The 22,198-nt window shown below is 38.8% G+C and overlaps 1 protein-coding gene across 6 annotated transcripts in view; it reads left to right on the forward strand.

Annotated features, from left to right (window-relative positions):
* The first annotated feature begins 8,647 nt into the window (after nt 1-8,647).
* Nucleotides 8,648-22,198, forward strand: part of NFKB1 (nuclear factor kappa B subunit 1) — a 115,269-nt gene continuing 101,718 nt past the window's right edge. For 2 of the 6 annotated variants that reach the window (XM_016951926.4, XM_016951927.4), the window contains exons 1-2: nt 8,653-8,781; nt 17,875-17,944. In XM_016951926.4, the coding sequence (XP_016807415.1) occupies nt 17,928-17,944 (17 nt within the window). In that variant the 5' untranslated portion in view covers nt 8,653-8,781; nt 17,875-17,927. Of the gene's footprint in view, nt 8,782-17,874; nt 17,945-22,198 lie in introns of all 6 variants that reach the window. The other 4 variants (XM_001168718.6, XM_009448072.5, XM_063808978.1 and 1 more) reach the window with 2 other exon arrangements.

A 22,198-nucleotide genomic window follows, 5' to 3' on the forward strand; every position in this document is an offset into this window, starting at 1 on the left:
AAACCTAAAGATTTTCAACGATGTGACCTGATGAAATTCCATATTGGTTAAGTCATTTTGAGTCATAATTTTACATCTTTTCACCTTAGGTGAAAAGCATCCTAACCAAGATAAGTATATGCTCAGCATTATATTGATAATTTATAATACGCCATTGGAAAAAAACTGTCTTCCTGGCATTTAATTATATTACTTATTTCAAAGAAAATGCAGTAAAAAACTGATCTGTATATCTACTGATATGTCTATCAGTAAAACAGATAAGTATATCTATGTATACCTACTATGCATAAGCCTTACAGGTGCTACATAGAGGTGATATCTGCTGTTTATACTCTTTGTCTTCCCTTCTTCCTTTTTTTGATAACAGTGCCCCAATTTACGCTTAGCTAACCATAATCTAGCATTCCTAATTCATGTCTTCCAGATGAGATAGACCCTCCTTGTCACTAAAAGTAGACATGTGACTCACAGCATTGTAAGAAGATAGTAATGGAACACAGGTCCCCAAATTTACCCTCCCAATCTCTTCTCAATTACTTTCCCCAACAAGAAAAAATGCTACTGCAGGTAAGCAGGGGCATCTAAAGCAGGGTCACTTGAGGTCACAGGCTCCAGGGTCTCTAAAAGGAAAGAGATACTCTCACTCTTCTCTGTTTTAGGTAGTCTGGAGGGCCTTGTTATAGAAAGACTTAAAACAAAGGTCTCAATTTTATGGCTTCCAGTGAAAGTTAGCCTGAGGAAACCTATGAATGCCTTCAGGAAAGCATTACATGGGCTTATTTGTGTGTGTTCTTGGGAAGGTCAGACTAATCTGGGTAGTGACAGGTCATATGGAGGAACGCTGCACTCATGGAAGAGTTGCTTGTAGCCCCTGAGGTTAGGCAAGCATTCTCCCTTGCACCCAGGGAGCTCTGGGAGAAGAAAGACTTTTTTTAAAGCTTCAGCTGGGTGTGGACAGATTGCCAGTTGGTTTACTGCCAGCCCACAAAAGCAGAAACCTTTCCCCTGGCAGGTTTGCCACTGCATAAAAGACCCTAACTACTTGGCCTGTAATTATAGGTCAGTGTATACAGAGCCTGAGGTCTGAACAGGAAATGGAAAATAATAACTTGCCCTAGTAGTACTAGCAAGCCAGAGAGGAAAACTAAGATAAACACTTCAAACAGGTGTTTTGTTGAAATAGAACTGTTAGAAGAGCCAGGTGAAAACTTTTCTAAAAAGTAATAAATTCACTCAAGAAGATATAATTAAAGATTAGGAATTAAATATATGATAGATGCTAGAATGAAAAAATAGACATATTTTAAAAATAGGTAATGACTCCATGTGTTTCTCACAGTATGCCCTTCCTGGTTGAAATAACTAAAATGAAATAACTAATGGAAATAACTGAAATGCTATATAACATATTTTTAAAAATTAATACTGCTTAGCCGGCATGAAATTCAGGAATCTAAATATTTCCAAAACTGAAAAACTGGAGGGAATAGCTGAGAAATTGACTTAGTCTGTTTTGTGTTGCTATCACAGAAAACCAAAGACTGGGTAATTTATAATGAAAAGAAATTTGTATCTCATAGTTCTGGAGGCTGGGAAGTCCAATATCAAGGTGCTAGCATCTTGTGAAAGCCTTCTTGCGGCATCATCCCATAGTGAAAGGCAGAAGAGCAAAAGAGCAGACACTCAAGAGAGAAAGTAACCTACTCCTACAATAATGGCATTCATCCATTTATGGGGGTAGAGACCTCATGACCCAATCAGCTCTCAAAGGTCTCACCTCTCAACACTGTTGAATGGGGAGTTAAGTCCCAACACAGGAACTTTGGGGGACATGTTCAAACGATAACACTGCCTATCTAGTCCTTGTCACTGGACAGAAAAAGAAGAAATTCTCACCTGTGAATTCATAACCACTTACACTATATGTGATGATCAAAAGCACACAAGTAAAAAATTTTATTTAAGGTTTTTCCAAGTTAATAGTATACCAGATAACAGGCAAAAAGAAGCACAAATATTCCTTACTCAATTTTAACCTAAGCTTCAAATAATTTCCAGAGATTGTTTCAAGAAATGTGAGCAATTTATTATTTATAATTCAGTTGACATATTAAACAGCATATGAAATATAGCTGAAAAGAGAATTGATAAACTAGAAGGCAAATCTAAAGAAATTATCCAGAATGAAATCCAAAGAGATAAGAGATATTAAAAGACACAGAGATTAGATTGAGAAGATCTAACATATACCTAATTTAAATTCCAGAAAACAAGTCTAGGGAAAATGAAAGAGAGGAAATGTTACAAAAGATAATGGACTAGGAATGTAACTGTTGAAACATCAAATCTTGAGACCCAGGGAGCCATATAACATGCTTCCAAAATCCAAGCTTATTATATTAATATACAAAAACATTAATATTAATATTATATATTAATGTTATTGTTAATATAATCATTATATTATTAAACATATAATTTATACATAAACAATATATTATATATAAATGTATATGATATATAATATACAATAGTTATAATATATAATAAATTATATATTGACTTCTATATAACATAGAATTATATAACTTATAAATTATAGATAGCTTTATATATAAATCAATAATTATATATTGATGTGTACAATTATTAATATTTTATATTATTATTAATAATTATATAATTGTTATTATATAAATATTAATTTTATATTACAATAGTTATAAAGTAAATATCATATAACATTATTAATATAATAAATATAGTATATTAATATTAATAACTTGTATTCATTAACAATATATTAATAAATGACATAATTTCACATTTCTTTCAGATTTCTGTAAAAGCTTATCAGGAGTTATATATATGCAAAACCATATTTATCTTATTAAAGAGGCATGTATAAGTGTCAGACCATCACTTATGAATAGATTTGACAGCCAGATATACAACCTTTCAGAAAACAGAAGCAAACCTCCTCCATAAAAACAAGTAATTGGCAGCTGTCTCAATGGGATGTCCAGTAACTAGCCTTATTTCACTCAGAACAATTTTGTCGGCTTCATATAGCATGACCAATCACCCTGGTTTACTAGAGCCTGAGGGTTTCCTGGGCAAGGGACTCTCTGTGCTAAAAGCAAGATAGTCCTGGATCAACCGGGATGAGTTAAGTCTCTATTTCCATGCCTTCATAGAAATCATTAAAAGATATCTCTCTGTTATGGGCTGAATAATGTCACCCACCCTGAAATTCCTGTGTTGAAGTCCTAACCCCCAGTACCTCAGAATGTAACTGGATTTTGAGATAGGGTTTTTAAAGAGGTATATAAATTAAAATGAGGACAGTGGGATGGGCCCTAATCTAATATGACTGATGTCCATATAAGACGAAATGATCTGGATGTGGACACAGAGGGACAACCACATGAGGAAGGGAGAAGATGGTCATCTGCAAGCCAAGGAGAGAAGCCCCCAAGTAAACCAATGCTGCCAACACATTGCTGTTGAACTTCCAGTCTCTAGAACGATAAAAAATATTTCTGTTGTTTAAGCCACCCAGTCTGAGATATTTTGTTTTGGCAGCCCTAACAAACACATTCTCTAAGGGTTTATTCTCATTTTTGGTTTAGTGTATTTCAGCTGATGATTATAGCCTAATCCTCCCCCTCTTCTTGGGGCCTCTCTTCTCTGTACTCTTCCTCCTCATATCTCACACAGGCAGATTTGTTCCTGCCTCCTCACCTAGATTGCGAGCTCCACACAGTCTCCTCTCTTCTGGCTCCAGCTCCTTCATTAATCTTTCTGTTGTTAACCCTATTAACTCGTTAAACTATCTCTCCACCTTTCCAAACTTCCATTAACTCTGGCACTCCATAAGTGTTAGTCAAATAAATGAAGAATCACACTAACTCCTCTTTCCTTCCCTCTCACTCCAAACTCTTGGTGAGATTCTTTTGCATTTATGCCCTCTTTTGCATTTCCCCATTTCCCACCCACTTGTCAGTCTCCTGGTTCTTGGTTTTCCTCATTATATTGAAACAGATCTGAAAAAGTCATGTAAGACCACAGCCACTGCCTATCAGTGCTATTTGAGAGTTAATAAAGTTCCCTTTTCCTCCAAGACAGCGAGCAGAGTGAACAGAAGACAGACTGGTTTCTGCCCTTGGCTGCACAGCCATGCCCTGAGGCCGGGCTTAGGATTTTATAATTCGCAAAGTCAACTGTCTCTTCCCCTCTCCATCCTTTAGGAACTGTCTGCAGTATCTGACACTGTTGAGAGCTCTCATACCCTTTAAACTCTCTCTTCTCTGGCTTTCTGAGCTTTCCTCCCACTTTTGATGGCACTGCAGGAGTTTTTAAGCATCTCTCTCTCATACCAACCCCAGAAATAAAGTCATTCCTCAAATTCCTGTACTTAGCCCCTTGTCTCCTAACTCTTTGACCACTAATGTTTTAGAAACACTCTCCTGACAACTATCGCATCTTTGCAGTTGTTTCCATTTCCAACGCCATGTCTCTCTGAGCAGCAGCCTTGAGTTTTCAATTGCATATTTATTAGTCATTTCCATATGGACATCTCACTGAATCTGTCATACTAAACATGTCTAAAATATGTATGTTTACATGTTACATGTATGTTTGGTATGTGGGAATGCATTACATCCCCACAGATTTTTTCCCAGTTACAGTGTTACTATTCTAATCACTCAGACTAGAACACTCAGAGCTATCTATGAGTCTTCCTCTCACTCAAACTGCATATATAATCTATAAACAGGTCCTGTTGACCTCATCTTCTAAAAATCTCTTACATGCTCCTTTTTATATCATTGGATAATAGTTTAGTGTGGTGGTTAATATCATGCACACTGGAGCCAAATCTGTTAGGTTCAAATCCTGACTCTCCTTCTATTTACTAATTATGAAACCTTAGGAAAATTATTCAACTTTTCATCTGTAAATATGGGGATTATAATGGTGATCCACTTTATATGACTGACAACCAAATAAGTGAATACGTGTATAGCAGGTATTAACCATATGCTTAGCCGACCTATTTCAACCTCCTAACCAACCAGAAGAACTGTAGTTCCCTGCTCTCTTGCATCTAAGTGGGGCCATGGAATGTGGGCAGAAGTGTTGTGTCACCTTTACTCAAAGGCAATTAAAAAGAAGACATACTTTTCCTATGTTCTCATTGCCAATGAACACACTACACAGATCTCAACCTCAGAATTCTCTGCACACTGGTATTTCCAAAATACCTTCATGAGAAGGGAAATTTGTGTAGTTTCAATGATTTAGTGATGCTATGGTTTGGGTATTTGTCTCCTCTAAACCTCATGTTGAAATGTGACCCCAATTTTGGAGGTGGGGCCTAATGGGAGATGTTTGGGTCATGGAGGTGGATCCCTCACAAATAGATTGATGCTATTCCCTGCAAGGAGGAGAGGATGAGTGAGTTCTCACTGCATTAGTTCCTATGAGAGCTGGTTGCTAAAAAGTTTGGCATCTCTCCCCTCTCTCTCACCATACGATCTCTCTGCACACACCACCCGCCTTTGCCTTCCATTGAGTGGAAGCAGCCTGAGGCCCTCACCAGACGCATATGCTGGTGCCATGCTTCTTGTACAGTCTGAAGACTGTGAGCCTAATAAACCTCTTTTCATTATAAGCTACCTAGTCTTGTGTATTCTGCCATAGCAACACAAATGAATTAAGACAAGTGACAAACACAAAATAACTTGTCTTTTAGACAATATTGATGCCTGAAATTCCACATTGAGGCATTTTTTTCCTCTTCGTAGCCTGATAATGGCAAATACCTTCTGACACCTTAGGATGGATGAATTTGTAAGAAATATTCCCGGAAGCAGGTTTGTACAGTGTAGAGAAAATGTTGGATAACAAAGCAGGAATGGAGGAGGGTTAATCAGCAAGCCAAAAAGCTTTTATAGTTTTGCCTGCTGTGCTGCATGGAATTACATACCCCCAAAACATATGTTCAAGTCCTAACCACAGGTACCTGTGAACATGAGTTTATTTGGAACTAGGATCTTTGCAAATGTTATCAAGTTAAGATGAGGTAATACTGGATTGGGGTGGGCTCTAAATCCAATGACTGGTGTCTTCATAAAAGAAAGGTGAGGGAGAGTTGAATATAGCGACACAAAGGAAACACGGGGAAGGAGACCATGTGACAATGTAGGCACAGAATGGAGTGTTGCAGCCAAGCCAAGAATGGCAAGGATTGCTGGAGCTACCAGAAGCTAGGAGGAGGCAAAGGATTCTTCCCTAGAGCCTTCAGAGGGATCATGGCCTTAATGGCACCTTGAGTTCAGAATTTTAGGCTCCAGGACTGTGACAGAATAAATTCCCGTTGTAAGCTGTTCAGTCGGTGGTAAATTTTTACAGCAGCCCCAGGAAAATATGCCTGCTCAACACCCTACCCTGAATTTTAAGTTCATTTTATGGAATCATTTTGAGTTTGGAGTTTGATTTAATCCTTTTCAGTAATTAATGCTCTTCATTTTTTACTCCCAAATATGTCACACTGGCTCTACTCTTATAACAATTGTATTTATCTATCTTTTGGTAATGGGGCTGCCACCCCTTGCAGAATGAAAAGTAGAGTGTGTATGCTCACACCTCCCTCCCTCCCTCCCTCCCTCCCTCCCTCTCTCTCTCTTTCTTTCTTTCTCAGAGTCTCGCTCTGTCTCGCCCAGGCTGGAGTGCAGTGGTGCAATCTTGGCTCACTGCAACCTCTGCCTCCAGGGTTCAAGCGATTCTCCTGCCTCAGCCTCTGGAGTAGCTGGGATTACAGGCGCCCGCCACCACGCCCGGCTAATTTTTTTGTATTGTTAGTAGAGATGGGGTTTCACCATATTGGTCAGGCTGGTCTCAAACTCCTGACCTCAGGGGATCCACCCGCCTTGGCCTCCCAAAGTGCTGGGACTACAGGCGTGAGCCACCGCACCCGGCTCACAGAATTTCTTAAAAAGTCATTGTGTTCAGTCTTTATGGATCCTCTAAATTCCAGCTGCTCAGCCTCCCGGAGCTAAATGAGATCACTTAAAGGTCGACTGTTGGGGCCTCCAAGGTCGCCTCGGAGGCTCATCTCATAGGCAATCAAATGGATCTCTGGGTTTTTGTGTGGGTGGGTTTTTTTTGTTTTTTTGTTTTTTTTTTCCAGAAAAACACTCCACCAAGAAGGTTTTTATAACCTACTGGAGGAGGAGGATGGAGAGTGGGCACGAAAGGACTAGGATGAACATGCCACAAGCAATCTAAATGCCACTGCAATATTGCCTGGTGAGGACCTGATTACTGATGTTTTAAAGCTAAGCTTTCAGTTGTCACTCCACCCAGTAGTGAAACAATGAGCTCTAAAATATATATTTCGGCTCAAGCTTTCTTATGTGGGGAGGTAATCCACCCGAAGGTATCCCCAGCCTGTACCTAATACAGTGCCCAGCACTAAAGCAGCTCAGATGCCAGTGAATGGTGGCCACTGGGAGGCCTGTCAGTGGGTGCCAGTAGCGGTCTCTTCAGAGAAAAAGAAAACTCCCCTCTGCCAGATCAGTATTTTATGAGCTGTGAACCAAAACCACTGCTACCACCATCACTATAATTCTATCCACAGTAATTATCATAAAGGCCTAACAATGCCTTGTAGATGAACATTCTGAGTAACCGCTCTATAACCAGGAGATTTAAGACCGCACCAAAAACCAGTAGAGGGTTATACTTTACTGGGCACAAGTCGTTTATGATAACGAAATTGTAGTTTAATCTGTGAAGAGATGTGAATGTAACTGAGACACGCTTAAATGGAATATACAGATGAGCTTTATTTTTATATCTGGCATGCTTGGATCCATGCCGACCCTCCAGCTGCTCGGGCCTGCCCTTAGGGGCTATGGACCGCATGACTCTTATCAGCGGCACTGCCACCGCCGCCGCCTCCGCGCTGCCTGCGTTCCCCGACCATTGGGCCCGGCAGGCGCTTCCTGGGGGCGTCCCTACCGGCTCCAGCCCTTGGGATTCGGGAGCGCCCTGCTAGGAAGCCAGAGCCCCGCAGGGGCCGCGGCGTCCAGGCCGCCTAACGCGCGCCCCTCGCCCGGCGCCCCGAAGCGGCCCCGAGGGGCGGGAGCCGAGGCGAGCGGCAAGGCCGGGCCGGGGGCGCACAGCGCCCCTAGAAGTGCGGGCTTCCCCCACCCCCGGCAGCGACCCCACCTCCCGCCCCCGCTGCGTGCGCGCGTGTGTCCGTCTGTCTGTATGCTCTCTCGACGTCAGTGGGAATTTCCAGCCAGGAAGTGAGAGAGTGAGCGAGAGAGAAAGAGAGAGAAGTGCACCAGCGAGCCGGGGCAGGAAGAGGAGGTTTCGCCACCGGAGCGGCCCGGCGACGCGCTGACAGCTTCCCCTGCCCTTCCCGTCGGTCGGGCCGCCAGCCGCCGCCGCCCTCGGCCTGCACGCAGCCGCCGGCCCCGCTCCCGGAGCCCAGCGCCGCCGAGGCCGCAGCCGCCCGGCCAGTAAGGCGGCGCCGCCGCCCGGCCACCGCGCGCCCTGCGCTTCCCTCCGCCCGCGCTGCGGACATGGCGCGGCGCTGACTGGCCTGGCCCGGCCCCGCCGCGCTCCCGCTCGCCCCGACCCGCACCCGGGCCCGCCCGGGCTCCGGCCTGCCGCCGCCTCTTCCTTCTCCAGCCGGCAGGCCCGCGCCGCTCAGGAGGGAGAGCCCACCCGCGCCAGGAGGCCGAACGCGGACTCGCCACCCGGGTAAGCCAAACTCGGGCGAGTGGGGGCCCGGCAGGGGACGCGTGGCCCAAGTCCTGCCGCCCAGCCCTCCGCACCCCCTCCAGCCCCACTCGGACTTCCTCATTCCTGCGCTAACCGCTGGGCTAGACCGTGGGAGGAGGTTGACAGTAGCTGAGAGGCACATGGGATTAGCGACAGCGGGGAAAGACACATCCGGACCTCGCAGGGGCTAGTCGGCCGAAGGGCCGCGGCCGCCCGGCGGTCATTTCTCTTCACGTCCCTCCGCGGGGCGGGAACGCGAACCGGAGGGGAACTCTTACAAACTTTTAAAATCCCCAACCCCAGCCCCACCTGGGGGATGGTGAGAAGGTTGGAGTGCGCTGCGGCGCGGAGGAGAGAGGGAAGGTGGTTGGTGCAGTGCAGAACCAGATTTCACCTAAGGGCGTTCCATGAAATGAAAGCAGAAGTGCTTGTCAGTCCTCTTGGCTGGGAAAGCCCTCCCCAGCTCCCCAGAATTGAATAGGAGAGTCTATTCATCCCTCTCCTACTTCTAAAAGAAACCTGGCTCTTTCTCTGTCTCTCTCTCTCTCCCCCCTCCCCCCCTCCGTGCGCGCGCGCACACACACACACACACACACACACACACACACACACACGATATAGTCACCTGCTATAGGACTTGATTCTGATCCTCCGGGGCCTGGCATTTGAGAGAGAAGATAAATTACCTACTTGGATACTTAGAGCACTTTTTAGACTTGATTATGTAAAACTCTTGGACAGTGCCACCATGCATTATGCATGACCGCTGAAACAAAAATAATGTAAAAACAAGGCCTATCCTAAATGCAAGTTTTTCTATGGTCCTTAAAAACAGACACCAGGGAATGTTTGCCCTGACTGGCTGGTTTATCCTGAAACTCAAATGGGACTTAATGATACAGGATTTAATTATCAAGATTTAAGACATGTTCATGGACTTTGTTAAGTAGAGGTTTTCAGCATTACAGTTTATGAAATAACCATATTTAACTCAAAGATTTTTTTATAAAGCTCATAATCTGAAAAAATGCTTATGGTATTACTAAAACATTTAATAGCTCTGGCATCAAAATATTCTACATACTGGTGATCTTTAGTAAATAGTAAAGGTTAGGGTCAAGATATTGAATAATTTTTTTCTAGCAGAATCCCACAACTGAATATTGTCAAGCAGTTTAAACTGCATTCGTGTTTGTTAAAACTTTAAAAGGGAAACTTAAAACTGAAGTATGTTGTTTTTCTGATTTTAATATTGTGCTTTCTAGAGATGAATCCTTTTACTGTTTGAGGCACTGTAGGAATTATGTATTTAAATGTATGTATTTAAATTTGAAGCAATGTACTTTTTTGAGTTTATAAACTTGGGAAGACAGGAAATAAAAAGATTTGTTTCCTGTAGAATTTTACATTCATGATTTAATTGAATTGCTAAAATGGAAAGAACATGTACGATTAACGGAGACTTGGAATCTGAGATTATTCATCCATATTGATACACCTGCAATTCCTAAATGCCCTCCCCTGCTTGTTTAGATAAAATGTCTTCCTGGGCTGCAGCCTACGGGACAAACTTGAACACAAAGGAACACACGTTATATGTACATTTACTACTGGAACCGAAAAGCTGCTTGCAGTGAAAAGCAAACCACTTCTAAACTCTTTGAGACTTTTTAAAGAAGGTAGTATAATCCTTTTAGGGGTTGGTGGTGATGTGAAAATCTATTATCTTTTTGCTGAAATTTCATTCTTATGTTAGGCATTGGCACTCACTTGTGCTGAGTAAATGCCCGTGTTTTTCAAACCCAGATAGTAAATACTGGGGGTATACATACAAGAATAGTCCTTCCCCTTTGTAAGCATTGCTTTGATCTTTGCACTTCCTTTTTACTCTACCTCTTAAACAAGATCTGTGTTGATTGAGTTGATTAAAGCACAATTAACTGAAATAGGCAGAATTTTAGATTTAGTGATTATATTCCTTACATTTCTGTTGTTACTGTTCCTGGAAACAAATTGAAGTAGTTTGAGAAACTAATATTTATGCAGGTTGTTTTAACTACACTTTTAGACTTGCAGATAATTGATTAAGTAAGTTACTACCTTGACTTTCAGGGATTGCTCATTGTGGTAGATACGAGGTCTAGATAGGGAATTGGCAGCTACATGAATGTTGGACTATCATTCCATCAGCAAGACCTTATTTTTACCTAATTTATGAGAGGTATTTCTCTGTTCAGAAGAGGTGAAAGTTCTGGCTTCTGGGGGGAAGTGGTTACTTCATAACCTTCAATTGGTTTGAACTTGGGAGAAGTAAGAAAAGTAGTCGATATTTTCAAACAGTAAAATAATTGTATCTGAGTTGCTGTATGGATTTTTGATGAAGTACTCAAAATGTCATCTTTTGCATCTTCGGGTCTTAGTAGATGTACTATTCTGAGTATAGAACTGACTGCAGTAGGAAGTGTATCTGGAAATGCACAGTACTGTTGTATAACCAATAGAGTAAATTCTCAGATTATGCTCTTCTAGTCCACAGATCGATCAGAAATCACATTAACAGGAATGGATGTCTATGCAAAATTTCTCATTAATTTTCTTACTTTTAGTAGGAAGTTTGTTTTATTCGGTTGGTCTGTTGGTTTTCTGTTTACAAGGTGAATTGTCTACAGTAGTGGGATTGTTATATTAGAAGAGAAGGAGAAGGAAAAATAGAAGTTAGTGCTAGAGGATATGTTAAGATGTTCTGCTCCTACATCTACATTTGTGTCTAATCAGCATTAATTGATGACTACGTCTTGGTAAACAGTAGACCATACTGGAGCAATTTACTCTGCTCTGGAATTAGTTCTCATTTGCACTCTTGCACCTCCCATAAATACTGAACTCACTTGTAGTGTTCTTAGAGGTCAGCAATAAACCATCAAGAGCATATGATATCTCTTTGAATTTTGTCACTACTTTGGAGACAGACAGTTTGGAAGAACTGAAGGTACTCAGCCTCAGGGAGAAAGGTTTGAACGTTTTGGCATAGTCCTGCAAGTCAGTTTGGCTCCTTGACTGTGAATTTTTTTAATCAAAAAAGATTAATATTCGAAACCACATAATTTGGACAGTTAATAGTTCTGGTAACATAACCAAGCCTTTTATCTTTGTAGTATTTCATTAATTAGTATCCAGTGCCTCACTTTTAGAAGAAAAAAAGAGAAAAAAGTAGTAACATTCTTTTAATGATGATGAAATTGCTTCATACCTTTGGTCTCTGCTGTATTAGGGGTTGTTCCTGGGTGCAAATTAATATACTGTCTTTTACATTTCCGGAGGTTGTTGACCTGGCCTTGAAGATCAGCCAACAGTTTAGAAAATAAGTTGTGCAAATTGCATTGCTACACCTCAAATAATTTAAAGCCTGACAGTTCTGTACAGAATAAGAGTCACATAAGATGTGATTTGTTAAAGATTATAGAAATCTCAGAAGATAGATTATGGATGAAAATATTTGTTTAATTTAGAGTAGTAATAATAAAAATAGTGCATTTTACATTTTAAAAAGAAAACAGTTTTTATTGTGTCATATTTTCTGTAGTAACAAACAGAATTAATTATCAGTAATACAAATTTCATCTGTTTTAATTTATTGCCTGTTTTTGAAATTAGAATAATGATATATTTGGTTTAATTATCCATTACAAATTGCCTTATTATTTTTCATTCATCTTTCACCATTAATCCAGAAACCTTAAAATAGCTTTTATTTTGACCCATGCCTTCAGTAGATATCAACAGACTTGAGTTCATCTATGGATCCTATTAGTTTAAACTGTGACAAATTTTGACTGCTTAAGCTTTAGAAAAGAATTTATTCTTTAAAATAGCCAAAATTATAAAAAATGAAATAAAAAGAAAGGAAAAGCTGTTTGAGAGAATCAAATACTCTAATTTAACTAAAAAGAAATAATATCTAATCAATACTGACGAAAGAAATATCTGATGCTTAGCATTGTACTTGTTGGTACATAGTAAGCAATCATTAACTGTTAAATGAATGAATGATATGAAGTTGTTACAAAATTTTTTTTTAAATGGACAGCCATCTTCTATAAGGAACAAAAATTACATTATTTTGCTTTGCCTTCTGGAAAGAAAGGAGCACAAAATAGTCCTTGTGTCTTAGATATTACAGAAATCTTATCTAAAGACCACTTGAAGTTTACTAGAACAAATAATTTATTAAAAAGTATCTGGTGCCTTCCAAAAGGGGAACATTTCGTTCTGAAAGAGGCATTTATGAATTAGAAAAAAAATGCCTTTAGTTTCAAAGTTTTAGAGGCACCAGAGCAAGATTATAAAGTAATTGGAATGATAAAAGGTGCTTGTAAAATTGAAAAATGTAATTTTTTGGTGAAGTTAGAATTTCTGTACACTCCATTGAAACTGTAATATCAAATACTAATACCTCCAAAAAAGAAACAATGCTACAAGCACTGCTTGGTAATCTAAGAATTGTTAACGCTTATCTAAATTAATCAACCAAAAAGTTAAAACAAAATGTTATTTTGTTATGTTACCTCTAGAATTAAACACCTATCACCCATAAATCTGTGACTGTTAAAAGTTACTAGATGGCAAACCTCAGGAACAAGCAGGCAGTTAGCAGGGTTTACTGTACTTTCCACTTTCATACTTTAATGATTTTTCCAACACTATAGAAGCTGGGGCCTCATCCTAGCAGAGTTTGTTCATTATTTTTCAGTTGTAGCATTTTTTAAAAGTTGGCCTTGAATTTCTGAATTGAACCATTTATTTTTTTGTGGACACAGTTTTTTAAATGAAATATACCATTTAGACTAGAAAAGAGCAAAATGCCAATACTCCCTGTCCTAGTGTCATTGTGCCCCCTGGGAACCCTAATGCAGTCCTGTGGGAAAACAACCATTTTATTGAGCGCTGCTCACTTCAGTTCATTCTGCTTTGCTGCCACTTAGTTCTGGTTCTGACCCTGATCTCCCCTCACATCACTCACAACAAACATTCAAGTTTAAAAATTAAGTTAAAAGTTAGTTACATATATATGTAACTAATGTGTATATTAAATATACTGATATATATTAGTTACATATATAGATATGGCAACAACAAAAAAGGTTATATATATACATATTTGTAACTAATATGTATATTAAATATAATGATATATGTATAAATACATATTTGTAACTAATATATATATAATTATATTTAATATATATTAGTTACAAATATGTATATATAATATTTTTTGTTGTTGCCAGCAAACTGAGGAAGAAATTAAATGTTAACATCTATAACAATTGCACTGTAAAGCCGTCATTGTTGAAAAGTACTCCGAAGATTAATAGTGGCAGTGTTTGTTAAAATAATAAAATAATCCAAGCACTCTGCCTGTGACTTCCCCATGAGATGGCTTCCAGAAAAAGATAAATTTTTGTGTGTTCCCTTACGAGTTCAGTCTGCAGCTTCTGGGCATGAAGAGAAGCATAAACAAAACAAACAAGGCTCTAACTTTGTTATAATCCTTATGCTACTAGTAGAAATGTATGGACAATTCATGCATTTCATATTGGAAAATAAAGCTATTAGATTTTTCTTTGAGATGAACCTTTTTTTTGTAATTTTTTTGTAATTTTTTTTTTTTTTCAGTAGAGATGGGATTTTGCTCTGTTGGCCAGGCTGGTCTCAAACTCCTGACCTCAAGTGATCCACCCACCTCAGCCTCCCAAAGTGCCGGGATTACAGGCGTGAGCCACCTAGCTTGCCAAGGTGAACCTTTTTGATAAATAAGGCTCACTAATATTTCTAGGATTTACTTTTCACTAACTTGAACTAAAGAAAGTATAAGACCTGCATAAAGTTGAGCATACCTCTATAATGTCCCATTTTAAAAAGCAATTTGTTTTTAATGACTTTTATTTGTTAAAAGCAGTTATTTCAAAAAATTATTTTTATTATTTATCATGTCATTTGGACTGAAAATACTATACCATATTTCAGTGTTAGGGCACACCTATCCCTCTTTATCCCAGACGTCAATTCTACCATATAACAAGTATGTAAAAAAGAAAACATAAAAGTGATGACAGACTCCCTAATCAACCTATTTATTGGTTCTAAGCCCAAGCCTGCAGTTCATTTAAATAGTGAAAATAGGTTACTTAATTGTCTTAGAAAATATGTCTTCCATGACAAGAATTTTAGGAATGAGAAAATAACTATTTTTGGATGTTTTAACACAAATTCCCAAATCATTTTTTATTGATATTTGAAGAACCTCTTTGTCTACCAGTTCTTAAGTATAGGCTTATTTTGTAAGGCTTAAACATGTATTGGTGTTTGACTGTTAAGACTTGATCTATAACCTTCAGTGTCTTTTTCTTTTAAATGGGGTATGGACTTGGTAATGAGGCCAGAGGAGAATACCGTACAATTTATAGCATCTACATATAATACAAGAACCTTCATGATTTATAAAATTAAAATGATGATGATGTGGAATGATGGAAGAAGCATGTGTGGGTGGCTATTTATGTAGAGGAAATTAGAAGTTGAAAGCAATGTTAAGAATTAAAATTAAATTACACTTAATTTTTTGCTCAGTTGGATAGTCAGGAAAGTACTTAAATCAGCAATTGATTTACATAAAATCAAAACTGAAAACTGAATATAGAATCTAGGAAATAGGAAAAAAATTTTTAGTGTGTTCATACTGCTAATTTCAAACCAAGCAAAAAACCTGGGGAACTACTTTTCAGAGGAGATGGCTTAAAATGAACCAAAAATATAGCCATTTCTCTACCCTATTCATTTAATGCATTCATTTATTATACTGCTAATACATGATAAGGTGCATAGGTCAAGCATCGTTTGTATATGTGTATGTGATTTTAAACCTGAGTCTTTTGAAAGATTGGTCAAAGCAAAGGATAATGAAAGCATAAAGATTTAGGGGGAAGAGTCCTCTATAAAATTAAGACTTAAACTTTGTTATCGACTTGAATGTGAAGATAGAATAATCTAGAAAGTGAATGAGAATTATAAATAAAAGGACAAATCATATATGTCATGGTTGAGAAATACAATGAGATAAATTGTATATCTCATCTCATGGAGGGTCATAATGAAAGAAGTAAGAGAGATTGCCCTTGGATAGAACCTTTTGGCAGACATTTCATAATGGATTATCATATTTTTGCTAAACTGGTAAGAATGGACATTTTCACCACATTATGAAAAAACACTTTAGAAGTCAGTTGCAATCAAGCAAATATAAGTACCTGGGAAATTAAAATCAAAAGCACAGCAGTCCAACAATAGTCAAATGCATTTACTCGCTCTCATACCATATCATAGCGTTAATTTGAGATAATGTCTTTATGGTGTCTCTTTATATATTTACTCGATTTCCCATTTAAGACATTTAACCAAATTTAAAAAGCAATCCTTAGAAACTTTAAAAATATTTCCTATTTTAAACCATTACATAATCATTTACCCTGCAGTTACAATTCTTTTTTTATGATGGGTGGGGAAGTATCCCATTTCTCTTAGAAAGTCTTCTGTAATAGCCAAATAGGAGTCAATCCAAGTTGCTTAGAGAGGTAGTTCAATCCTGTGTTGAAATAGATGACTTTTGGAGTAATTGTGCTATATTTACTGAGTATCTGTTGAACTGTAGGAGTCCAGTCATTCAAGGCAAGCCACAGAAATGATTTTATTGCTGAGGCACTTAAGTATCTTCACATCTATATGCCAATATTAAATTTCTCATCATCCTTGATCCCCACCCCTTTGCACAGATTGGTATCCCCAGCACATTAGGGAATGCGGTTGTTAGCCTGTTAGGGTCCATTCAGTAGATTTCTCATGCCAGAAATCTAGAAGCCCTTCTTATACATTCAGCTTTCTTCTTCAGTCAGTCACCAAGTTCTATCAAGGCAGCCTCCTCATCTCCAGAATCCATCCCTTCCTCGTTGAATTTCTAGATTTTATTTTTGCATTGTCTCCTGCTTCTAACCCATCGTTCATTTCGCATAATGGTCAGCTTTCTAAAGTGTAAATCGGATCATGTCTCTGCAGTGAATCCCAGTTGTCTTCACAAGCTGATTCTCGCACACCTCACCCCCTTACTCCCTCCCGTGTTCCCCAACCATCCCCTAATCTCAAATCCTCCACACCGACTTTCAGTTTCCTATCCACAGTTTCTGACTTTGAATGTCTTTGCTTATGCCCTCCCTGTATGAGAAGTGCCTTTTCTTTCCTAGCCATCCTGCTAACTTCTAAACCCTTAGGCCTGGTTTGAGCATCACCATTTCTCTCACTTGCCTTTCTGTTTTCTCCCTCCCCTTTCCATAAAGAGTTATGTGCCCCCATTCTGTGTTCTCCTGAATTCCTATGGGTCCTAGAAAAGAAACATCTTGAGGGCAAGGAGTTCATCTTATTTACTTTTTATTTGCACAGCACCTGGTGTGTTTGCTGAATAAGTAAATACCGAACAAGATATCAAGAGACAGTGCTGCCAATTAACTGTGTGGCTCTGAGCAAGTTAATTAACTTCTCTGAGTCTTATTTTTGTTCTGTAAAAAAAATGAGGTTTGACAAAATGAGCATCTCTCTCTAAAATTATGTGTTTCTTTGATGTAATTGTATTAATTGGAAGACTTCAGATTTTCTTGCCATATCAAGATAGGTCAACTTAAGAAAAATGCATGTGAGTAAGTACCAAGCCAATTCTTGATTATCAGTATGATAATATGAGGAACTGCCCATTTTGTCGATAATAAGTCATAATTTTTGGTCTCAGTGTAGGTTCTTTCTCAAATCCAGATGTTTCTGGTGTTGCATTTTTTCATTATTATTCAGTCTCTCGCATTCATATTTCTCCAAAGAAATTTATGGGAAACTTGAGACAAAAATTGAATGTAAAGTTTAATATTTAAATGCTAGATTGATTCAAGGTCTCACTAATTATAACTATATTTGGAGGGAGAAGAAGGGGAGGTGGTGGTAGTATGAGCTGAATCCTCCTCTGTTCCTTCCTAGAAGGAACACAACGTCCTACATCAAGAAAAAAGACAGAAGCATATCTTGGAGATATGAAAAGAACCACCAGGTAAACTAAAAAGAAAAAGAGTGTTAAAAAGTCAGCCTTTAAAAAGCAGGATTGGAGATGAGGAGGGGTGGAGTAGGGGAAGCATTGCTTGTTTATAGAAGCTCTTCCATCTTCGCATAGTGTGATTTTTATTTTTTTATTATTTTTTCCTTCCTTTTTTTGACCTCCAGCTTTAGTATAGTACAGTTGACAGAAATTATATATGTTTATGGTACACAAGATGATGTTTTGATATACATATGCATTGTGAAATGATTAAATCAAGCTGATTAACATAAGTAGGGTTTTATTTCTTTAACAGTGATTTATTTGAATATATGTTGAGTCCTTTCTATGTGCCAGACACAGTTCTAAGGACAAGGCACACAGTGCCAAACAAGACAGAAATCCAGAAATTCATGGAGCTTAAATCATGTAGTCTTTTCAGTTTTTAAAATTTTCTTGCTGGGCGTAGTGGCCCATATCTGTAATCCCAGTACTTCGGGAGGCCGAGAAGGGAGGATTGCTTAAACCCAGGAATTTGAGACCAGCATGGACAAAATAGCGAGACCCCAGTCTCTACAAAAAATTTAAAAATTAGCTGGGCATGGTGGCACATGCCTGTGGTCCCAGCTCTTCAGGAGGCCGAGGTAGGAGGTTCACTTGAGCCTGGGAGGTTGAGGCTTCAGTGAGCAGCGATTGTGCCACTGCAGTCCAGTCTAGGCAACAAAGCAAGACTGTCTCAAAAAAGGAAAAAAAAAATAGAAAAAGAAACTTTCTTTTTACATTAGCCTTTTTTAAGTTGAAGAATCCCATAGCTAAAAAAGTACACAAATATTAATGCTGCAACTTTAGTGATTTATCTCAAGGTGAACACGTTTAACCTAGTGGGTGGTCAAGAAATAGAACACTGGCAGCACTGCAAAAGCATCCTATCTGCCCTTTCTTAGTTAGGACCCCTTCCCTCCACTGTCATTTAAAAGATTTCACGAACAACTTTTGGATTATATGTATGTCAATTCTGTGACTCATATATATCCACATAGACAATGGAGCGTTGACTGAATGAATTCATTATTCCAAGGTGCCAATAATGAGCTTCACACCAGCGGGAACTCTGCTGTGTCAGTTGGGCTCTAAGGTCAGTTCATTTCAGATATTCCTCACTAAACAAAATACTGTTTTTCCTCAGTTGTTAGTAAAAAATATAAAACAGATTACATTCTCATTTACTTATTACTTATGAATGTAAAAGTAAATATTTTGCTTAATACCAAGTAGCCAGGGTCACTGACAGAGACATGGGAGAAAGAAGTATTCACATCTGATGTTATCAGACATAGAAGAGAGAGGTATAGTTCACCTATTTCTCCCCACTCAGTTTATACATTGACATCTGTATGTGTGTTGTTTTGTTTTGTTTTGTTTGTTTGTTTTGAGATGTGGTGTCGCTCTGTCACACAGGCTGGAATGCAGTGGCGCAATCATGGCTCACTGCAGCCTCGACCTCCTGGTCCCAAGCTATCTTCCCACCTCAGCCACCCAAGTAGGTGGGACTACAGGCATGCACCACCACACCTGGCAAAATTTTAATTTTATTTTACTTTTTAAAATTTTTGTAGAGATGGGGTCTCCCTATGTTGCCAAGGCTTGTCCCCAAATACCTGGACCTCCCAAAGTGCTGGGATTATAGGTGTGAGCCACCACACCCAGCCATGTATATGTTAAAGCGTTTATCTGTATGAGTGGTCAGTGTAGCAAGGGCTTCATGGAGCCTGATTTTGATGGCTTGCAAATTATTATATTTGTGTATGTGTAATCGGAAGGCCTTCGCCGTGATTATTTCTTCAAAGGAACCCTTTGTCCCTCCAGGGTGATTGTACCCATGTTCATAGGACCAAACATTGCTGGTTCACATAATGACTCTTTTTCTTTTAAAACATAAAGGACATATTTTTATGGATTTTTGAGGATTAATAGAATAAAAATCTAAAGTCATATTCAGATTCAAGAGAACTGGATCAGTTTCTCTGTATTTGAACAAAAGAATACTAATCTCTAATTCATAATGCATGAGGTCTACTTCTTCCTCAGTCTGAAAATATGAATATTCCAAAATGGTACTCAAGGCAGAGGCTATATATCAAAATTAAAATTCTGTGATACTATGTTTTTAGGGAAGAAGAAAACTGTAGCATTAGAAATGTAGACGCAAAAGGTCAGAACAAAGTCCAGTATGTCAAGTCCCTTTATAATGCCATCTGAATGAAAGACCTCACACCATGAACAGAGGTATTGAAGCAGTTTTTATGTGGAAATGGTAGGCAGCAATATCTCAGGAGTGACTTTAATTATAACATTTAAGGTTTTATCTAACTTATTATAATCCTTAGAGAACTTCTCTAGCTCTACAAGTTATTCTTGGCAGAGTTTGTCCTAACATAGTATTAATAAAAATAAATTTTACTTGAGTATGATATAAATTACTCTTAATTACAATATAATTTTAAAATGCCCAAAACATCTTTTGATCTTATGAATTTCAGTGAGCTATGATTAAGAAGACAACCATAGGCAAAAATTTCTTTCTTATGGAACACGTTGGAATGCATTCTAATCACTTCTCTAAGAAAATCCCTGTCCCCCATGATTGTAGTGAATATGATACAGCAATAATTTAGATGCTTCTTTCAGGGGGGTGAGGTTATGTATTCTACACTCTATTGATTCTAAGAGGCACTTTTTTCTCCCCCAATTTAACAGTTTTGTTTAATTATATACATTTCAGGATTTTTTGGGGATATTTTTCTATCACTGGTTTCTGATTTAATTCCACTGTATTTAGATAACATATTCCGCATGCTTTCAATTCTTTGAAATTTATTGAGACTTATTTTATGGCTCAGGATGTGGTCTATCTTCGTGAATATTCCGTGTGTATTTAAAAATAATGTGGACTCTGGGCCGGGCGCGGTGGCTCACGGCTGTAATCCTAGCACTTTGGGAGGCCGAGGCAGGCAAATCATGAGGTCAGGAGATCGAGACCATCCTGGCTCACACGGTGAAACCCCATCTCTACTAAAAAAATACAAAAAATTAGCCAGGCGTTGTGGTGGGCGCCTGTAGTCCCAGCTACTCAGGAGGCTGAGGCAGGAGAATAGCGTGAACCCAGGAGGCAGAGCCTGCAGTGAGCCAAGATGGCGCCACTGCACTCCAGCCTGGGTGACAGAGCGAGACTCCATCTCAAAAAAAAAAGAAAATAATAATAATAATAATGTGGACTCTAAAATCATTCCGTGGGGTGTTGTAGACATACACTAGGTTCTTTTGATTGACAGTTTTGTTCCTAAGCCTTCTATATCTTTCCTACCATGGTTTGAATGTGTCCTCACCAAATTCAGGTGTTGAAACAGGATGACCAATGTGATGGTAGGAAAAGGTAGAGCCTGTAAGAAGTGATGGGATTAGGTGCCCTTTTAAAAGGGCTTGCTGGAGGAAATTTGTCTCCTCTTGCCTTTCCGCCCTCTGCCAGTTGCGGACACAGCATTCCTCCCCTCTAGAGGATGCATCCCTCACCAGATACCAAATGCTGGTGCCTTGATCTTGGGCTTCCCATTGCCAGAACTGTGAGAAATAAACCTGGGCTCTTTATAAATTACCCAGTCTCAGCTATTCTGTTATAGCAGCATTGACAGACTAAGACATTTCCTGACACTCTGTTGATTTGCTTTGATCAATTACCGAGAGAGGAATGTTAAAAATCTTAACTGTAATTGTGGATTTGTCATTTTTTCCATTAGTTCTGCCACTTTTTTGCTTCATGTATTTTGAAGCTTTGTTAATAGGTGCGAACACAGTAAGATCATTGTTTTTCTTTGATGAGTTGGCCCTTTGATTCTTATATGCAGTGTTCCTCTTTGTCCCTGGTAATGTTTATTCTCTTGAAGTCTACTTTATCTGATATTTTAGAATGTAGCCTGCTTTTCTTATATTTAGCATTTGCATGATATAACTAGCCCAGTGTACCATCTTCATACATTTAAACTATCTGTGTCTTTAATATTAAAGTATAATTCTTATGAAAAGCATATACTTTAATCTTGTTTTTTAAAAATCCAGTCTGATCATCTCTGTCTTCTAGATGAGTTCAGTCCAGTTCCATGTAATATTATTACTGGTATGTTGGGTTTAAGTCTCTCATCTTGGTAATTAATTATCTATTTGTGCTATCTGTTCTTTATTCTTTTTTTTCTCCTTTCCTGCCATCCTTTGAAT

The sequence above is a fragment of the Pan troglodytes genome, chromosome 3 (assembly GCF_028858775.2).
Source record: "Pan troglodytes isolate AG18354 chromosome 3, NHGRI_mPanTro3-v2.0_pri, whole genome shotgun sequence".
NCBI classification, from domain to species: domain Eukaryota; kingdom Metazoa; phylum Chordata; class Mammalia; order Primates; family Hominidae; genus Pan; species Pan troglodytes.